Source organism: Ursus arctos, unplaced genomic scaffold (genome assembly GCF_023065955.2).
Source record: "Ursus arctos isolate Adak ecotype North America unplaced genomic scaffold, UrsArc2.0 scaffold_10, whole genome shotgun sequence".
In the NCBI taxonomy this organism is placed as follows: Eukaryota; Metazoa; Chordata; class Mammalia; order Carnivora; family Ursidae; genus Ursus; species Ursus arctos.
Window position 1 is genome coordinate 56,045,108 of NW_026622764.1, and position 21,256 is coordinate 56,066,363.

The following is a 21,256-nucleotide window of genomic DNA, read 5'->3' on the forward strand; positions in this document are numbered from 1 at the left end:
ATTTCAACCTGCCCTGCTACAAAAATCAAGTGGTTTCTTAGAAATGCCGAGAATCAGGTTGTAAATCCAACGAGCTCCTAAACACCTGTCTACAAGTCATTAGTTCTGAACTTTCTTCCTGGCTCACCTGTACCAAACCCCTAGTACCCACCCTATGACGCAACTAACCACTGGGATTCTTGTGTGTGTGTGTGTGTGTGTGTGTGTGTGTTGAAGTGTTACCTGCAGTCATACATCTGTTAAAGGATGTCACAAGTCAACAAAACATCAGGTGTGACAGTATCGTTGAACACGTATTGAGGGCCAGATAACTAAAGATATAAAAACGAAACGTAATCACTCCCTTCAAGGAGCTCACAATTTAACAGAAAACAAATACTTACAATATAACCCGGGTACAACGGAGGTGTGACTACGCTACTTTTAAATGTCTGTCAGAAGCCTGGCTCCTGGAGGTTAATCATCAAAAATTCTTTTTCTAAGTCTTGTGGGGAACTTATATCACGGAGGAACTTATGACTTAATTTATGAAAGGCATACATTTACACTCTGGTGAGGTAAATATTTCATATCAGTCTCAAGGAATTGTAGCATCTTTGTTCTCAGAAAAAAAAATATTTCTCTACAACACACATATGAGTGTATATAGGCGTATATATTATATATATTATAAACACGTACATATATTGTATGTATACGTATACTTTGTCTACACAAGAGTGTAGGTAGCACAGGATTCGCACACGGCACCCTGTGGGAGCAGCTACCCTGCACGGCGGCAGCCATCTCTGCAGAAGGCCCCCAACCACCTTTGTGCGCAACTGTTAAGTAAGGGACCGGCTGAGCAAGAGCCAAGGGAAGGCAACAGAAACATCTGCTTGGGGACAAAGCACTACCAGGGAGTGGGAGCTTGACAGTAGACATGATAAGTCATCAAGATCGTGTCTCTAGATTTCAGTCCTAATTTGGCCCAGGTAACCCTCCTTCCTGCACACACTACTGCCAGAGGCAATAACTACTCCCCGGCCAGCCTTCCTTTATTTCCCTTTACATCCAGCCCCCCTCCACCATCTTTCACTGGCATCTGTTTGGGAAATGCAAAGTGGTGAAATTTTAATATCAGCTCAAGGAAAATATAATTAAGGAAACACAGCTCCATAAAATTAGAGACCAAGATGCATTTTATTACTCCGTTGAGAATGTGCTATACCTACATAATTCTTCTCTGGCTGAATGAAGAATCAAACCGATTATGATACTTCACTCAACTCTAGACAACTAAGCTGTCACAATTAAATTTAAAACACAGCATATAGAAATAGAACCAAAATTACCCGTTGGGGGAGGACTAACAAAAAAAAAAATTATTTAAAGGAACCCACCAACACCTTGCATTTTGAGGATTTCCTGGCAATGTAACACTTTATACGTAATAGTCATTTCACCACTAATTCTTCTAGTCTGTTTTTTTACTTTACAAAATCTGTTCTTCCCAGGAAAGGTGAGGAATTTTTCGATTAACATTTTATAAGATTCTCAAGTTCTATACATTCCTTTGTCAGCTACTTTTGTATTTTCCTATTAGGGCTCACAAACAAACATTCAAGTCAGCACCTGGTAATACCATGGTTTGGTTTCAGAAGTTTTGCCACCTTTGTACACTATGCTGGCTTTGTATAATTATTTACACCTTGTATTGTGCTTTGACCTTTTATTGTGTTTTGACCATACTTATTTAAAAACTGCAGAAAAATGAAAATTAATAGTGGCAGGTAATATTAAGCTGTTAATAGTGAAGAACAGATATTGCGTCGATTTAATAAAATTAACACAAGATGGAAATCAATGTGCATGCTGAAAGTTGTGAAACTTTTAACATCAGCTGGACACATTGGACTTAAGCTGGTTGACTGTAATGTTGAGCTGTGATGGAAAAGGAATAAATTAAAGAACATCTATGATGAATTAAGAATATGTCATCTAAGATTAGGTATTTTATAATGTTGTTTAACTCTGGGAATGAAGTAAACATTGTTCAACTCAGACCCTTCTGCAGGACACTGTTACCTGTGAAATCTCCAACGGCACCATCGCTGGGAACCCTGCTCTACCCCTCAGGCAATACCCACAGTCTTCTGCCAGCCCCTTTAGCATTCTATACACCCACAATAATCATCTGTTTGCATCTGAGTCACTACAGTGTGAGCCCCTCAAAGACAGATACTTTCACTGATCTTCCTGTTGGGTGACAGTAGATGTTTGATACATGTTTCATGCAACAGAAAATACATGCTCCAAAGGCATGGTTTTTTTCTAACCTTGCCACTTTCTCCATAGGAAAGGGAAAGCTCTTCTTCCATATGGACTCAGTCCTGTGCAGTCCCCTAAGGAAAAAGTATGTGGTAAAATCAGGATCCCATATGTTGAATGAAACTAGGCAGGTTAAAATGATTTTACTTCCAATTAACAGAGAAAATAAGCTAAGCTCAAATATGGTGAAGGGAAGATAAGGGTTTAGGCATGAGAGTTAATAGCTATAAAACCCAAAAGGTGTTTTAACTGTTCTGGAACTATCATATGGTCTCTTATGGGAATCCTCCTGCAGAGGTCTGGAAAAGTAATCCCAGGACAAATGAAGATTCTTAAATCTATTACGAAATAAGTAAAAAATTTTCATTTTACAGTTGACCTACTATAGATAAGAAAAAATAAATTTTAGACCTTGGTCAAATTTTCCCTGGGATTGGAAAGTTCCAAATCACTGTGAAGAGCAGACTTATCAGTTCTCAGCTCCACTGAAGAGTATATGATTTGCTAAGCTGGGGGGAAAAAAAAAGGAGGAATGAATGAAAAAATGAAAGGATGAAGAATGAATATGGCTTTGTTTATTCTAGACCTTAACAACAAATCTGCATCAAAAGCCATCAAGTATGTAGCAACAGTACTCAATGTTCTTGCCTTAATTAACCGTCTCCACAATGACTACCTTCTACCACATAAAAGTACAGCAGAAGCAGCGTTATCAAAAGATACGCAGCATGGGCTCTCTCTTCACTCCGAGGATCCCCTTTAATATTTCTTCCAGGGCAGGTCTGGACTGTGGTTCAATCATTACACAGTAAACTATCTCATCACTAAAAATAAATGTAAATAAATATTCTCTCCCTCCCCAAAAACAGTTGAATGAAAGCATATTTAATAAGGTTGATATTTCTGATTTATGAGTTTGGGTTCTATTTCCTCAAATATAATCCACATTTCAAGAGCTAACAGAACATTTTATCTGGTATTATCTACAAGCAGTTAGAACCTTATAACAGACAGATAAAAACAATAATCAAAATAAGGTCAAGTCTTAACCGTGTCCCTTATCAATGTTTTATATGCCCTTGAGGATACTAGTAAAATTTTGTTTTCCTCGGCTATAAAAACGTCTCTCAGAATATAAGGAAAAATCACACTAATTGAATAATTATAGCTCAAACTATGGCAACGGATACAAATCATTATTTCTTTCTTTTTAAAAAATTTTGATTTATTTACATATGTATGTATGTATGTATGTATGTATGTATGTATTTGTTTAGAGAGTGTGAGCAGGGGAAGGGCATAAGGAGAGGGACAGAATCTCAAAGCAGACTCCACCCTGAACGCTGAGCCCAAAGCAGGGCTCCATCTCACCACCCTGAGATCATGACCTGAGCCAAAATCAAGAGTTGGTAATTAACCAACAAGCCACCCAGGTGCCCCACAAATCATTATTTCTGATGTTTGGAAAAGACATATTTGTTTTTAAAAGAATCACTTAGACTTTTCTCACTTATAAACTTAAAAAACGTGATCTAGTTGCCAATATGGAAAGATAATTTCATGTGACAGTTACTCCTATGTGATCTGTCTTCTCTACTAATTTGCAAACTGTTTGAGAGGCAACCATGACTAGTTCACTGCTATAACCACCGCAGGACACGGCTCAGAGAACACGAGACTATATATTGGTGGAAAGCATTATCTGAATACAGCTTTTTGTATATTGGAGACAGCCTGCATTGAGGTTCTTTTCTTTTTGTTTCATCCTAACTGCAACAACATTTCCCACATCTACCTCAAGTTTACTAGAACAAGAAATAAAAAAGAGAGGGAAAAAAGAAAGTAGAAGAGAAGGGGGGAAAAAAGTAGAGGAAGGGGTGTCAAAGGCAAGAAAAACAAGGAAATACAAGGAGAAAAAGGGACCAAAGAAGAGATGTCACTGCCCCCATAGTCATGTAGGCCACTTTGGCTCCTAGGAGAAGGGAAATCGTGCTAATACACTAAGATCCTAGAACAGCAATCCTGGGTTGTTGTTTCCCATCCCATCCCCCTACCATTGTAGGTAACCAATTTTATTGGTTTCTGGTTTATTCTTCCTGTATTTCTTTGCAAAAATAAGCAGATATGTGTCTGTGTTTTTATTTCCTAATTCCTCTTTATACAAAAACTAGCATACTTTATATACTCTGGCAATTTGCGTTTTTCCCCCCCACTTAACAATATCTCCTGGAAGTCACTCCTTATCAGTTAACAGAGATTTTTTTTTAATCAGCTGAGTATCCTGGGTTTTTTTTTTTGTTTTTTTATCCTGGTTTTTTTTTTTTTTTTAAGATTTTATTTATTTATGTGACAGAGAGACAGCCAGCGAGAGAGGGAACACAGCAGGGGAGTGGGAGAGGAAGAAGCAGGCTCCCAGCGGAAGAGCCCGATGTGGGGCTCGATCCCGGAACGCCGGGATCACGCCCTGAGCCGAAGGCAGACGCTTAACGACTGCGCTACCTAGGCGCCCCTTAATCCTGGTTTTTTAAGGAGTAAAATAAATAGCTCTTTTTGGTGTCTTTGGTCAATTTCGAGTACAATAACTCCTTAAAAATTAGAATGGTGGAACATAGGCCATTCTGTTTGACTATTTGAATTAAGACATAATTGCATGAATGGCATATTGAAATTACCATATTTCAAGAAATAACATTTGTAAAATTCAATTAAGACTAAACATAAGATTAGCATAATTTCGTCTCTATTGGTCAGGGTGTTGTTGAAGATTTAAAAATTATTCAAGAATAATTACTATTGTACAGTACTATGAAAAAATTGTTGAATTCTCTAGCATTATGGAAAGTAGTTGGATTTTTTTCCCTAACATTATTCCAAGGTGATCAAACATAATAGAGAAAACTAGCTTCTCCAATTTACACCACTTGAGGAATACAGTTTATGGAATATATGTAAGGATTATAGTTATTTTATCCTGTTATCTCCATGGTTTCACCTGGCTATTATTATTTTGAGAGAGAGTGTGTGTGAGAGCAGAGGGAGAGGGAGAGAATCTTAAGCAGACTCTGTGCGCTGAGCACAGAGCCCAATGCAGGGCTTGATCTCACAACCATGGGATCGTGACCTGAGCTGAAATCAAGAGTCAGATGCTTAACTGACTGAGCCACCCAGGCACCCCTCACCAGGCTGTTATTAATATAAATGTTATAGCAGTATATCAATATCTACTTCTTAAAAATCCACAATAAACACACAGAATACCACATCCATGAATTCTAAATAATAGTAGCAACAATAACAATTAAAATAAACAGTTACCTTATACCATTTAATACCCTTTATTAAGTGCCTTACATTATCTCATTAAACTTTATAATAGCCAAAAGAAACAGATACAATCATTGCCTCCATTTTATGGACATGTTTCAAAAATCTGACCAACCAACACCAACCAATCAGGGTTAGAGCCAGTATGTGAACCCAGGATAATGTCAAAACTCCTCTCCTGGACCCTCCCCTGTATTGCAGGGACATTTTAAGTTTTCCTGTGCAGGTTCCAATTTTATTTTGTACGGCCTGGTTGGGAATGTTCCATCCAAAAATTTTTATACCTGATTGTTTCAAATTTCTGGAGCCCTGTATTCAGTCATTTTTAGTCCTGTTCCTTCTAGATCCTTGTAAGGTTGTCTTCTAGGATAAAGTTAATGTGACTGAAAAACATAAATATATAAATAAATTCTATTAGAGAAAAGCAGAGAAGGAAAAGAATATACCATCTTACAACTTTAACAAGTCATTATTTATCTGAGAAGTATATAGTTCAAAAATTATATTAGCTCTATTATTAAAAAGTCAGCAGTGGAGGTGCTCAATTATTAAAAAGTTAATATTGTAAAATATAACCTTTAGATATTACACTTTGTAAATTTTGGGACCATGCTCCAACAATTTGGACACTGTAACATATAAAAAAAAAACACAGACTAAAAAAAGTTTAATTTGTAGTATGTCAACATAGAAAATGCAAGGGAAGGATTCTGGAATGTGAAAAAAGCAAAACTTTGAAACTTTTGGAAGAAAGTAGAGAAAACACCTTTGTGACTCTCAGGGTAGGGAAAGATTTCTTAAATTAGACACAAAAGCGTAAACCACAAAGAAAAGACTGGTGAAATTTACTACATGAAAACTTTAAAAATATGGCATACTAAAAGACAAGATGAGCAAAGGAACACACATGCCACAGAATGGGAGAAGGTATTTTCAACATATGTAACTGATGGCTCGCAAAGGATCTGCATCCAGAATAGATAAAGAATACCTAAAAATCAGTAAGAAAAAAACAATCCACCTTAGAAATGGGCAAAAGAGAAGGCAATTCACAGAAATAATTAATAAACATATTAAAATATGCTCAAATTCACTACGGAAATGCAATCACAATGAGATAGATCTCACCCATCACCTCTGCAAAACTGAAGAGGGATAATGCCTAGCGTTAATGAGGATGCAGCTCAAATATCAAATACCACACTCATGCTGCTAGAAGAAGCGTAACCTGGCATAATCACTTTAAAGAGCAACTCAACAATATTTAGGCCAGAGCAGTGTCTTCCATTCAATCTTTTTTGATACATATATGTACCTGAAACAAAAGGTTCATAAAATAACTTATTACCCTTATTATATGAGGTGCTCAGGGATATCTTCTTTTCTATTTTTTCTATCTTTTTCTGTTCTATTCTACCCCTACTCTGTCCTATTTTATCCTTTCCTATTTCATTTTTAAAAGAAAATGTTGGTCTCAACCCACTAAAATAATTTCAAGAGCACTCATAAGTCAGGCCTTATAGCTTGGACAGCGCTGGCCTAGCTGGACTCTAGAGCATATATGCCACTGTTTGCAACAGCGAAGAACTAGAAAGAGCAAACAGAATTGATCAAGAGGATTCATCAGCAGGGGCGCCTGGGTGGCACAGCGGTTAAGCGTCTGCCTTCGGCTCAGGGCATGATCCCGGCGATCTGGGATCGAGCCCCACATCAGGCTCTTCTGCTATGAGCCTGCTTCTTCCTCTCCCACTCCCCCTGCTTGTGTTCCCTCTCTCGCTGGCTGTCTCTATCTCTGTCGAATAAATAAATAAAATCTTAAAAAAAAAAAAAAAGAGGATTCATCAGCAGAATTTATAAACTGGCATGTGTATACCATATAGCAATTAAAATAAATTACCCAGAATCAACTCAGATAAATATCTAAAACAATTTTAGCCAAAAATCACTAAGTCACAGAATGATACATATGGTACACTATTTAATACAGTATTTGATCTAATTTGATAAAGTTTAAAACATGCAAAAAATACTATTTGGTAAAGATTTAAAAACATGCAGAGAGCAACACTATTTTAATGTGTTGTGGATACTGATATATACATATATATACATATACACATATATATGTATATGTGTATATATATATGTACATATATGGCTGGACTTTGACGGGAATTTTTTTCATAGGAAAGTTTTGATGAAGGTGATGCCACAGATAAAATGTAATTCTTTCAATGAATTGGTATGATTTCGCTTTTCCATCTGACAAGACAGTTTTCATGATGTTAAGCTTAAGTTATACTAATCATCTGAGTACAGGAGAATAAGGTTACTTAATTTTTTTAAAAGATTTTATTTATTTATTTAATTGAGAGAGGGCATGTGTGAGAAAGAGAGCAAGAGAGCGTGCACCTGCACAAGCAGGGAGGAGGGGCAGAGGGAGAGGGAGAGGCAGACTCCCCGCTGAGCAGGGAGCCCAACACGGGGTGTGATCCCAGGATCCCAGGATCATGACCTGAGACAAAGGCAGATGCTCAACTGACTGAGCCACCCAGGTGCCCCAAGGTTACCCGGTGATAAAGAAAACACAATTTTGGAATCATAATACATCTATTCTAACAATCCCTTTACCATGGACAAAATAATTCAACAAAGGCTTGATAATCACAATTTATAAACCATAATTTCTTTTGCCATCAGAAACATAAAATTTTATCAATACCAAAGGAAGATAACAAATAAATAACATAAACAAAGTACAGTATCTCAAATGCCATGGAAGAATACCCAAAATAGAAAAAAAGTTTACTATTATCATATTAGAATGGCAAAAATGTGTTTTCTATTTCTGGTCTAAAACTGCTTACAATGATCCAGCAATTGCACTACTAGGTATTTACCCAAAAGATACAAAAATACTGATTTGAAGGGATACATGCAGCCCGATGTTTATAGCAGCATTACCCACAACTGCCAAACTATGGAAAGAGCCCAAATGTCTGACTGAAGAATGGATAAAGAATGGTAAAGAATGGAATATTACTTAGCCATAAAAAAGGATGAAATCTTGCCATTTGCAACAATGTGAATGGAGCTAGACAATATTATGCTAAGTGAAATTAAGTCAGTGAGAGAAAAACAAATACCATACGATTTCACTCATATGTGTATTTGAAGAAACAAAACATACGAACATGGAGTGGGGGGAAGGAGAAGCAGACCTGAAAACAGACTCTTAACTATAGAGAACAGACTGAGGGGTTGCTGGAGGGGAGGTGGGCAGTGGGATGGGGTTAAATAGGTGATGGATATTAAGGAAAGCAGGAGCATCAGGTGTTGTGAGTGATGAATCACTAAATTCTACACCTGAAACTAATACTACACTGTATGATAACTGGAGTTTAAATAAAAATTTGAAAAAGAGGAGCACCTGGGTGGCTCAGTCAGTTAAGCGTCTGCCCTTGGCTCAGGTCATGATCCCAGGGTCCTGGGATCAAGCCCCACATCAAGCTCTCTGCTCAGCAGGGAGCCTGCCTCTCCCTCTATCTGCTGCTCCATGTGCTTGTGCTCTCTCTTTGTCAAATAAATAAATAAAATCTTAAAAAAAAAAAAAACTTGAAAAAGAAAAAAAAATTAAAAAATAAAGCTGCTTACAAATTTCCTGCACATGAAGGGCACTGTTTCTTAGGGCAGAGGCTGGTATCTGTATCAAGAAGATCTTCACAGTGACGGTGTTTCCAGACTTAAAACTTGGCTCATGTATGTAGCTAATTATTCATATTAAAAAATGCTTTGCTAAACAGTTGTAAAATAGTTCCTTATGCATTTCCTCATTTTGCTTAAATGTAAAAAGAAAACTATGCTATTATAAAATCATACGTACTCACATTTGCCTTGCATACTGAAAGAAAATGGGAGAACAAATACCCTTTCAAAGCAGAAACTTCTGCCACTGATCTGTCTTTAGAGGACCTAAATTGGATACTCACAGGGCCAATGCTGTAAGTTTTTGCAAGAGTAATTTTCAAAAGTAAATATACATCAACTGAGGTAATTTTTTGTATGACATTTCTTTTTTTTTTCTTTTTTTCTTTTTTTTTTGCTTTTGTGCAAGTTTCTTTCTGATGTGGAAAGCCAACAATCATATTACAATAAGCACATTATATAGTATATTGGAAGGTGATGGAGCCATAAAAATGAAAAAAATGAAAATGGAGTATGATAAGAAGGATCAGGAATCTTGAGGGTTGATATTAAGGTTTTCAGTTTTAAACAGGGTGGTCAGAGAGCCTCCTTGAGTATCTGATCTTTGAAGAAAGGCTTGAAGAAAACGAAGAAGTGAGCTATGAGTACATCTAGAGCAAAAGTGATCCATACACAAAATCTATCCAGTGCTAATGGTCTGAGGTAAGAAGGTTTGAGCAGAAAAGTGACAAGATCTGATTTTGTTTTCAGAGTCACACTGGTTCTATGCTGATAATATTTCTGTTATTCTATTTTTATTTTTACTGAGGTATAACTGACACGCAACGTTAGTTTCAGGTGTAAAATGTAATGATTCCACATCTGTATATGCTGTGAAATGATCAACACAATAAATCTAGTCGCTACCTATCATCATAAAAAGTTACAAAAAAAGTTTTTTTTTTTCTTTCAGGACACCTGGGTGGCTCAGTAGGTTAAGTGTCTGCCTTCGGCTCAGGTCGTGATCCCGGGGTCCTGGGATCGAGTCCCACATTGGGTTCCTTGCTCAGCAGGGAGCCTGCTTCTCCCTCTGCCTGCCGCTTCCCCTGCTTGTGCTCTCTCTCTCTCTCTGACAAATAGATAAATAAAAATTTTTTTAAAGTTTTTTTTCTTTTTCTTTCTTGTGATGAGAACTTTCAAGATCTACTCTCCTGGCAACATTCAAATATGCACCTACAATATTATTGACTATAGTCAGCACGCGCACACCACATCTCCTTGACCTTTTCATTTCATACCTTGAAGTCTGTACCTCCCAAGCCCCTTCATCCATTTCATTCTTTCCCCCAAACCCCCCCACGCCTGGCAACCACCATTCTGTTCTCCATATCCATGACTTTCATTTTGTTTGTTTCTTAGATTCCACATATAAGTGACATCGTACAGTAGTTGCCTTTCTCCGATTTACTTAGCATAGTGACCTCTAGATCCATCCGTGTTGTCACAAATGGCAAGATCTCATTCCTTTCTATGGCTGAGTAGTATTCCATTCTGTATATATACCACATCTTCTTTATCCATTCATCCATCTGAGGACACTTAGGGTGTTTCTATACGTTGGCTATTGTAAATAATGCTGTAATGAACAAAGGGGTGAATACATCTTTTCAAATTACTGTTTTTATTTCCTTTCAGTAAATACCCAGAGATGGAATTATTGGATCATAGGTGCTTTTAATTTTTTGAGAAACCTCTGTTTTCCATAGTGCCTGCACCAATTGACATTCCCACCAATAACGCACATGGGTTCCCTTTTCCTCACAACCTTGCCAACACCTGTTATTTCTTGGCATACTGATAACAGCCATCTAACAGGTGTGAAGTGACATCTCATTGTGGTTTTGACTTGCATTTCCCTGATGATTGGTGATGTTGAGCATCTTTTCCTGTGCCTGTTGGCCATCTGTATGTCTCCATTGGAAAAATGTGTATTCAGATCCTCTGCCCATTTTTAATTGGATTGTTTATTTGCTATTGAGTTGTAGGAGTTCTTTATCGTTTTTTAATATTAACTCCTTATCAGATATATGATTTGCAAATATTTTCTCCCATTCTGTAGTCTGCCTTTTCATTTTGTTGGTGGTTTCCTTTGCTGTGCAGAAGCTTTTTAGTTTGATATAGTCCCACATGTTTATTTTTGCTTTTAGAGTCAGATCCGAAAAGCATTGTCAAGACCAATGTCAAGAGGCTTACGGCCTATGTTTTCTTCTAGTTTTATGGCTTCAAGTCTTACATTTTAGTCTTTAATCCATTTTGAGTTGATTTTTGTGTATGGTGTAAGATAAGTAGTCTAGTTTCATTCTTTTGCATGTAGCTATTCAGTTTCCCCAACACCATTTATTAAAGAGGTTGTCCTAATCCCCATTGTATATTCTTGCATCCTGTGTTGTAAATTAGTTGAACATATATGCATAGGTTTATTTCTGGGCTCCCTATTCTCTTCCATTGATGTAGCTGTTTGTTCTTATACCTATATCACACTGTTTTGATTACTATGACTTCATAATATACTCTGAAATCAGGAAGCATGATACCTCCAGTTTTGTCCTTCTTTCTCAAGATTGCTTTGGCTAGCCAGAGTCTTTTGTGGTTCCATACAAATTTTAGGATTGTATGTTCTACTTCTGTGAAAAATGCCATTGGTACTTTGACAGGAATTTCACTGAATCTATAAATTGCTTTGGGTAATAGGGACATTTTAGCATTCTTTCAATCCATGAGCATGGGGTATCTTTGCATTTATTTGTGTCTTCTTCAATTTCTTCCATCAATGTCTTACAGTTTTCAGCATATAGGTCTTTCACCTTCTTCCTTAAATTTATTCCTAAGTATTTTATTCTTTTTGATGCAATTGTAAACAGGATTTTCTTAATATCTGTTTCTCATAGTTTGTTGTTAGTGTATAGAAATGCAAAAGATTTTTGTATGTTGATTTTATACACTGCAACTTCACTGAATTCATTTATTCTTTACTGAATTAAAAAAACTATTTCTTCATGATTCAGTCATGGAAAGTTTCTATGAATGTATCCATTTTTTCTTGGTTGTCCAATATGCTGGGCTATAATTCTTCATAGTAGTCTCTAATCATCCATTGTATTTGCAGTATCAGTTGTAATTGCTCTTTCATTTCTGATTTTATTTGAACCTCTCTTTTTTTTCCTTGGTGAGTCTAGCTAAAGGCTAACTTTGTTTACCTTTTCAAAGAACTAGCTTTTAGTTTCATTGATCTTTTCTATTATCTTTTTAGTCTCTGTTTCATTTCCACTCTGATCTTTGTTATTTTCTTCCTTCTATTACCTTTGGCTTTGTTATTTTTCTAGCTTCTTTAAGTATAAAGTTAAATTGTTTGAGATTTTTCTTATTTCTTTAGGTAGGCCTGAATCCCTATAAACATCCTTCTTACAACTACTTTTGCTGAATCATATAGATTTTGTAAGTTATTATAATTCCATTTTACTTTGTCTCAAGATATTTTTTTTCTCCTTTGATTTTTTTGATTGACCCATTGGTCAGTAGCATGTTGTTTAATCTCTATATGATTTTTTTAAATGTTTTTTATTATATTATGTTAGTCACCGTACAGTACATCCCTGGTTTCTGATGTAAAGTTCGATGATTCATTAGTTGCGTGTAACACCCAGTGCACCATGCAATACGTGCCCTCCTTACTACCCATCACCAGTCTATCCCATTCCCCCACCCTCCTCCCCTCTGAAGCCCTCAGTTTCTCAGAGTCCATAGTCTCTCATACTTCATTCCCCCTTCTGATTTCCCCCCCTTCTTTATCCCTTTCTTCTCCTACCGATCTTCCTAGTTCTCATGATCTATATGATTTTCTAACCCTTTCTCTCTCTTTTCTCCTTCTGGGACCCTTACAATGCCAATGTTATTCCATTTTATGTTGTCCCATAGGTTCCTTAAGCTAGCTTCATTTTTTTAAATTATTTTTTCCTTTTTGTTGCTCTGTTTGAGTTCCACTGCCCTGTCTTCTTGATCATCAATCATTTCTTTTGCTTCATCTAGTCTGCTGTTGAACTCCCTCTAGTGTATTTTTCAGTTCAGTGATCATATTCTTCAGTTCTGTGGCTTCAGTTGGTACTTTCTTATATATTCTCTTTGTTTGAAGTTCTCACTGTATTCATTCATTCTTCTCCCAAGTTTGGTGAACGTCTTTTTGACCATTACTTTGAGACCCCAAGCATAGACCCTGTTCACCTCTAGACCAGGCAATCTGACAGTGTCCCCCGGGTGACAGTTGCAAAAACTGGGGCTTCAGACCAATGTAATCTCCTTTCTGGGAGGTCCTGGCAATCTGTGGCGAGGCTGAGTGAAGATGGAAAGATGGCATCCCCCAGGCTATATTCCCTGAGAGCACCTTTGCAGCCTCTAAATGCGTGGCAGACCTGAAGTCTGCCCCTCGGGCTGAAGTGCCAGGAAAAGTACACAGGCTTTTTTCACAAATACACTGGGGGTGCGTTTTAGTCTGTCTTTTGTGCAGTGCCTTCGGGGTGACGGCCTACCAAGAACTCTTTTTCCACTCGTTAAAGTCCTATGGAACTCAGGAACACAAGCCTGCCTACCCATGGTATCAAGTTAGAGGAAGAGTGCAAAAATGGCACCCACCAGCGTCTCTGTCCCTAGAGAGAGTCCCAACAGGCCCAGCCTGTTGCGCAGATGCTTTAAGGTTAGCAAATAAATCTTCTTCACATAGAGTTTAGGCACTTTTCAAACTGCTGCTTTTGTGCTGGTTCCCAGGGCAAGTGAGTCTGCACACAAGCCCTATAAGAGAAATATCTCAGTTCTCTATAGCCTTTTGGGTCTCCTGATGTGAGATCCATTGGTTTTCAAAGCTAGATGTTTGGGGAGCTCATCTCTTCATTGCAGGTCCCAGGGGTTGGGGTGCCTGATATGGAGTATAAACCTCATTCATCAAGGAAGTTCCAGACTTGTGAGATTCTTCCCAACTGTGGGCTGCCACTCTGGCAGTGGGGTTTTTGGTGAAACCATCCATATGTGGCCCTTTTACTGTTTTGTTGTGAAGTAGCTGTTCAGTTAGTTCTCAAGTCTTTTTCAGAGGGAATTTTTCCATATGTAGCTGTAGATTTGGTAGGTCTGTGGGAGGCAGTGAGTTTAGGATCTTCCTACACCACCATTTGGACTACCCCCCTCAACATTTCCTATTATATCTGTTTTCTTAAACTTGTACAGTTCAGCAATTTATTTCCAAATTATCCCTGTTTGAAACAGATAACTCCTTAATCTTACAGATTGTATTTTGAGAGTTTTCCCTACACTCTTAATAGCTACGTAGTTGGAAACTGGATGATAAGAAGATAGTCTTTTGATAACTGAACATGATAAACATATCAATACTTAATCCTCTCAAAGAACAGGTCAAATAATTCAGTTCCCTACACAAAATATATAATAAGGAGCCTCTACATATTACTGTTGGTAAACAATGTTAATCAGTGTGTTTGCTACTAGGACAATGTGTCATATTACTTGGTAATACCTCTGACCCAAATAAAGAGTTAAGCTGATTACAGGACATACATTCATTTGCCTAATTTATTCAACAAATGTTAATTTGGTGCCTGGAGTAGGTACTAAACTGAAAGCAAATTTACATAAAAGAAAAAACAAAATAATGTGGAACAAAAAGATATCCACCTCCCAGGTGCTTGTGTCAACATAACCCCAACACAACAGCACTTGTGGGCCTTAAGATCTAATAAACTAGACACACTGTATCCATAAGAACAAAGCATTTTCCATGGAAACTGATATTTTGCAATTAACCAGGAACTTTTAAATGCTAATAACCACTCTTTAAAAGTAATCCCTGAAATGAAAAAAATAGTAATTTCTGCAGAGAAAACCCAGAGTTATATATATATACACAATTGTGTTATTATATATAAATATATTAATATATAAATATTTTATTATATAAAAATAAATTATTATATATAAATATATATTAATTCAACTTAATAATATGAGGTCAACTCTAAAGCTATGCTTGAAAAATACAATATATAAAAAAGTTTTTTGGCAATATTGAACTCAACGCTTTTAACAAATTCTCCCATCTGGACAATAAAGTTGATGATACTTTTATAAACAAAGAAATGGGACAATAAAGAAAACTAATGTCTTTTAAGATGCCAGCAGTTTGCAGCACCAGTGTGTTAATGAGCTCCAGACCAAGTAAATGTCAATGGGGTACTGATGCTTAGCTGAACGATATGCTAGCTGAACTATATGCTAGCTGAACCATTAAATGGTATGTCATCTGTAAGTTATGATGATAAATATAATATAGTATAAGAAAACATGATCCCAATTATCACTTGTAAAAAAGGATGACAGCTATAGCTTACCTCTACTTGAATGAGAGGTCATAAGCCTATGACAAATAACAGTAAAATACCTACACAGCTGCTAACTAATGTGGGACAATTATAAACAGGATGGACAAAACTGAAAAACCAAGAAGCACAACTAAAACAAAGGTACAACCTCAAAGGAAATGACATTGCCAGGTTTATGATAAACATTAAACAGACTTAGAGCACAGAAACATCATTGCTATTTTAACTATGTTGGTAAAAAGGTTTCCAAATTTCATCAAGAGAGATGAGGCAGATCTCCAGTCCCAAGCAAACTTGTATTTAGTTTGAAGAGATTACTGAGCTCATCAAAGTTAGCCTTTTCAAACACACACAGCAAAAGTCCCCTTTTCAGATATGAAAAATTATCAACATAAGCTATACAAATCTTTCTATGTTGTTAAACTAGCTAAAATGAGTTAGTACTTAAGAAATTTGTAAATCCATTTGAAATTTAGGTCCTTATAGATCTAGTACAATTAAAAAAAAAATCCCAACATGCCTATGAAATAGAATCCTAATTGTGAAAGATCTTTGTTCCACAACATAAACATTCCTTCAGCATGGTAGGCTTTCTTAGCCTTGGCTCATTTCCATTTGGGATTCATTTTGTTCAGTATCATATACATTCAATGTAATACTAAACATATTATAATGTGATCACTATTTATGATTTACTTACTACCTGTCATCCACTAGTACTTGTTAGCTCAAAATATCTTCCATGGAGAGATATACATAATAGATAGTAGCTCAGGTTAGGTTAGCAAGGCTGAGACATGTAAGACACACACTTCAGTATCAGATATATGCTGAAAAAAACCCATTATGCCTTAAATTTCCTAAAGACTCTCACATTAAGATGGGATCACCACGTGAAATAGATACATATTCCTTCCTGATAATGAAAGTGAGAAGGATATCTGCCTTCCACTGAATGATACTATAAATATCCCTTTCAAAGAGGCAAACTATCTGCTCCTTTGAAGTAAATATCCTCATGTAGTCTTCTATTTTTAGCCTCAGACAGGAGTCTTTGATGTCATTCTGCAACCCTGATAATTCTACTCCTGGTCTCAAATCTTTCTTATCTGGTCAATTTTGATTTATACTAATTCAACCCCAGTAAACCTCAAAAGTAGTGGTATCTTAGGGGCATTTTAATTTTGCTTTAACCAAGTGATAAAACCAAAATTAAATATGACAAATTCCTTAAGGCTTAGGCAAACCCCACAGGTACCTTATATTTATAGTTCCGGATTAATAGTTTTTGATATTTAAACATAGTGTTTGTGATCTACTTAACGTAACTGGCCCAAAAGACACAGTTTATTTTCTAAAACTGTTCCTATCAGCCTCTTTCTCTAAGGCTTGTCTGGTTCATTCAGAAATCTCTAAGAGCAATAATTTAATACTTAACACATGACATCATACCAGGTGAACCTTCAATATAATTTCAAATAAAGAAAAGCAACTGACCACTCTTAGAAAACAACTTCACTAATCAATTACAGTCAGAGAGATATTAAGCAATTGCAATGTACGGTAGTATGTGCAGAAAATATACACTTTTTCTCAACGCATCTGTAGTATTCATTTGGCTAGTCTCTTCCACTTAAGAGCCCAGTCACTTCATATGATGTACTAGGTTAAACAGTAAAATTCTGAATAATTTGAACCAATTTGGAAAAAAAAATGTTTTACATATATACTATAAAATATGGTTTTATTTGTCACAATGGTCGTGCTGTGGGCTCCCATCAAATTTATGTGGAGAATGGCAAGGAACATTTTCTCCCAGAAAGATGATTCAAAAAACTAGTTCTCTGTCTTGAACATCACCTTCAGTTTATCCTTCAGACCCACCATAACCTGCTGTATAAAACTGCAACCCACACCTGTACTCTCAGGCTTCTTTCTCTGCTCTTTTTTCATTTTTCATAGCACTTATAATTTTCTAAATGATAATCAAATACGTTTACTGTCAATCATTCTTTTCTAGAATGTAAGTTCCAGAGGGAAGGGATCTTTGTCTGTCTTGTTCACTGACATATCCTAAACACCTGAACAGAACCTGATACAAAGTCATCACTCAATATTTGTTGAATGAATGAATGAATGAATGAATGAGTCCACACTGAGAATTCAGTACAAAATATTTCTGGAGTCAGATTTCAATTTCATTTATACAGTTAACAAACATCTACTGTGCTCTGAATATGGGGGAGACAGCATACACATACAAATATGTATTATCAGACAGTGATAAGTGCTATAAATTCAAAGCAGGGTAAGAGGTTGGAAAGAGAGAGCCACAGCTATTTTAAATAACGGGAGTCGCCTCTGAAGTGATGGCCATTGTTCTGTGCCTTGGATGAAGGTATGTGCCATACATATTTGGGTGGAGGAGGAGAATGAGCTTTGAGCATGGAAGAAAGAGCAAATGCCTAGGCCCTAGGGTGGAGGTCCATTTGGTAAGCCCAGCAAGCCCAATGAGGCCAGTATGGTGGAAGTGGGGTGTGCAAGAATTTATCATTCCAATTGCCTTTATCTGCTACTTAATAACATATATATACTGCCTAATGCCCTGGGAAATAGAGATTACCTTTCACCTAGAGTACTCAGGTTCCCTGGTAGTAAGCGCTTCTTCTATTCCAGCCCCCAAATGTCTGTATCGGCACATCATATAAGATTACAAGCCACAGTAAGACATTGCTAAAAACCGCCCCAAGTAGCCTCAGGAGTCACCAAACTGACTTTTACTAAGTACCACGGCGCAGGAAGGTGTAAAGCCAAGTTCGAACTTGGTAAGAACAGAAGGCTCCATAAACATTCAGCAGGGATGGTCATTCTGAGTCGGGGGGGGGGGGGGGGGGAGCGTCGTCCCAAAGCAATTTGTCAACTCTACCACTTTCACTCAGCTCTAAGACTAAGTCGCCAAGAGTGGTACGAGGCAGTTCTGTGACACGCATTTTGTGACAGTCCTGGACTCGCACTCCTCCGACATTTTATGTCACTCCCCAAAGAACAAAACCAAAAAGTTCGCTCTGAACTCGCCTTCCAACTCAGCTAAGGCGGAGCACTTGGAAAGTTTTCAGCGTCTTGAAACCTTTATTTCCGGGGCTGAGCGGAGCAATACCTTCCGGCTTAAAATAAAGGTTTACGGCGATTCCTCCCATCCCTCCACAGCAGCTTCGCCTAGCTTAGACAAACTTTCTGTGCTGTCCCTCGACAGCAGGCCCCAAGGTCGAAGGCATCATACTGAGTTAGCGAGCAGGTTCAGGGCCGGGAGCTAGGTGAATGGGTTTTCGGGACACCAGGTTCAGGTCGAGGCGACAGAAATAAATACAGCACCAGCCTAGGCGAGGCGCAGAATGGGGCGAGAAGGAGAAACTCTGAGGCAGGCGGCGTCTCCGCAGCCCGGGACGACGCCCTGCCTCGCGTGCGGGAAGTCGTGAAGCTTCCGGGGTGGCGAGGCCAACCGCGACCCTCACCCCGCGCACCACATCCGCCAACAGGCTCGCGCAGGCGCAGCGCTGCCTGGGCCCCGCGGCCTGGGTGGGGGGACAATCTCCGAGTCGCGCGCCCAGCCCCCGCCAGCGGGTTTGCGCACGCGCGGCGACGCCTCGGCCCTAGGCCTGGGCGGGGGTGTAACCCCGGGGGCTGCTCTTCCGCAGTCGCCGGGTCCCGGAGCTCGGACTGAGGGGCGGGGAGAAATGGCCCGTTGCGAGGGGGAATCTGAGAGTGGCCGGCTTCGAGCCCGGCGTCCCTTTTGACTTCCTATGCCATCCTGTCCCCTTACCTCAGCGCAGGCCCGAGCCGCATCCGCTCCGCCTTCTAGGTCGCCGTTACTGCTCGGTCGGGGGCCCGGCGCAGCGACGAGTTGGCGCCTCCCCCTGAAGCAGCCCGGCCTCGGCGGGTTGCGCTCGGTTGCCAGGCCGGGGACGAGAAGGGAGGGGAGCGCACTCGAGGGGAGGGGGCCGGCGACGGCGCCTCGCCCCTCCTCCTCTCGCCCGGCTGCCCACTGCCGCCCCCGCCCCTTCCTCGCCGACATCCCCCCTCTTCCCGGAGCGGACCCCAGGCCTGCACCTCGCCTACCCCGCAGGGCCCATTTCCTCTCTGTGGGACACCCCCACTTTCTCCACGGTTCTGGGCCCCAAAGACTTGGGAATTTGGAGATGCCTGACTTGGAAGGGTGAGGCGCGCGTATGGTGCTGTGGGCAGCAACCTTTTCTACAGTCCGCGTCCCCCAGCCCGTCTGCTTTTTCTTGTGGTGGTCGCTCCGTCAGGAAGCTCAAATCCCGTCTTCACAAGGTTTCCCCAGCTTTTCACCTCACTGCTGTGGGGCCGAAGTCCTGTACCCTTCTAATACGAATGTTGAAATAATGAGCGATTTGTCTTGAGGGGGTGACCTGAGTTACCTTGGACCAAGGTCTTCTGGAACAACCGCACTATCCCTTTACTAATTTAGTAATTTCTTGTATTACACTGCACTTCTGTTGGCCTTGGTAGATTTTAGCCACATGCACCATAGCTTTATAATGTGCAATAAGTTCTTCCACTTTACTACACTTAGGTTGACCCGAGTGGGTTTTGGTGAAATGCTTCACGACTACTGTTATTAGCTGTTTCTATGAGGTAAGCTGAATGTTTTTATGTTGGCTTTTAAGTGAGGTCATAGGTTCAGTGTTTAAGTGAATTGCCAAAAAGTAGCGCAGCCAGATAGACTAAGATGTCAAGCCACAGTGACCATGTCCATGTTGTTTGGTCTGGCCTTTGCAATCATTGGAAAAACATCCTTCCAGAATGTCTAGGTGTTTTCATTGCAGTTGCTGTAGTTGGCAGACATTGTGTCTGTTATCACAATATAGTCCATTAAAACCAGAAGGAGACTTGCATTTACTTGACTTTGTAGGTTATGAGCAGGGCAGGAGTCTTACAAGTCTTACATGCATGGCATTGCCTAAGATGAGATTTTCCCCTGAAACAATCAGTTACCCTTTGGCCTTTTAATATAAAAGGAAACATAATCATAATTGAAAGGACAGCTTGGGTTTTTTATTTGAAAAGGTTAATTAAAAGGAACTCCTTTGACAGTATTTATATAAGGGGGAAGGTGATCAGACTAAGGAAGGTAATGAGATAAGGTGGGGTTATCACTAAACATACCTTCCTTTTACTATTTGTGATTTTTATATCTCACTAGACTGTGAAACTCTTGAGAGCACAGATCATGCCTTATTTCTGTACCATAAAATGCTTAATAAATGTTTGTAGAATCAAATTACATTGATTACATGCCCTTTAGTTCCTCAAATATGCTTCCATACTTCATTAAGTGACCTAACATAAGCATTAATCCATGGTTTACTCTCATTTTGGTTTATGCCAATTCTCCTGGGCTTGACTGCCTGAATAAACCAACCTCTTAAGAGTGGTTGATACCTAATCCAAAAAGGCTTTATGTCACCTTTTCTTGT

General features: G+C 38.8%; 2 protein-coding genes across 13 annotated transcripts in view; one reads left to right on the forward strand and one right to left on the reverse strand.

Annotated features, from left to right (window-relative positions):
* RCBTB2 (RCC1 and BTB domain containing protein 2) overlaps positions 1-19,675 on the reverse strand; it is a 44,506-nt gene extending 24,831 nt beyond the window's left edge. For 3 of the 12 annotated variants that reach the window (XM_048215720.2, XM_057308698.1, XM_026493262.4), the window contains exons 1-3: positions 19,579-19,675; positions 5,919-6,017; positions 2,319-2,384 (exon numbers count right to left, since the gene is read on the reverse strand). In XM_048215720.2, the coding sequence (XP_048071677.1) occupies positions 2,319-2,360 (42 nt within the window). In that variant the 5' untranslated portion in view covers positions 2,361-2,384; positions 5,919-6,017; positions 19,579-19,675. Of the gene's footprint in view, positions 1-2,318; positions 2,385-2,721; positions 2,820-5,918; positions 6,018-18,833; positions 19,290-19,578 lie in introns of those variants that run through there. The other 9 variants (XM_057308725.1, XM_057308710.1, XM_026493260.4 and 6 more) reach the window with 8 other exon arrangements.
* A 22-nt stretch (positions 19,676-19,697) lies between these two features.
* Positions 19,698-21,256, forward strand: part of CYSLTR2 (cysteinyl leukotriene receptor 2) — a 127,940-nt gene continuing 126,381 nt past the window's right edge. Inside the window, exons 1-2 of the mRNA XM_057308733.1 lie at positions 19,698-19,971; positions 20,353-20,414. The gene's annotated coding sequence lies outside the window, so the exon portion shown is untranslated. The remainder of the gene's footprint in view (positions 19,972-20,352; positions 20,415-21,256) is intronic.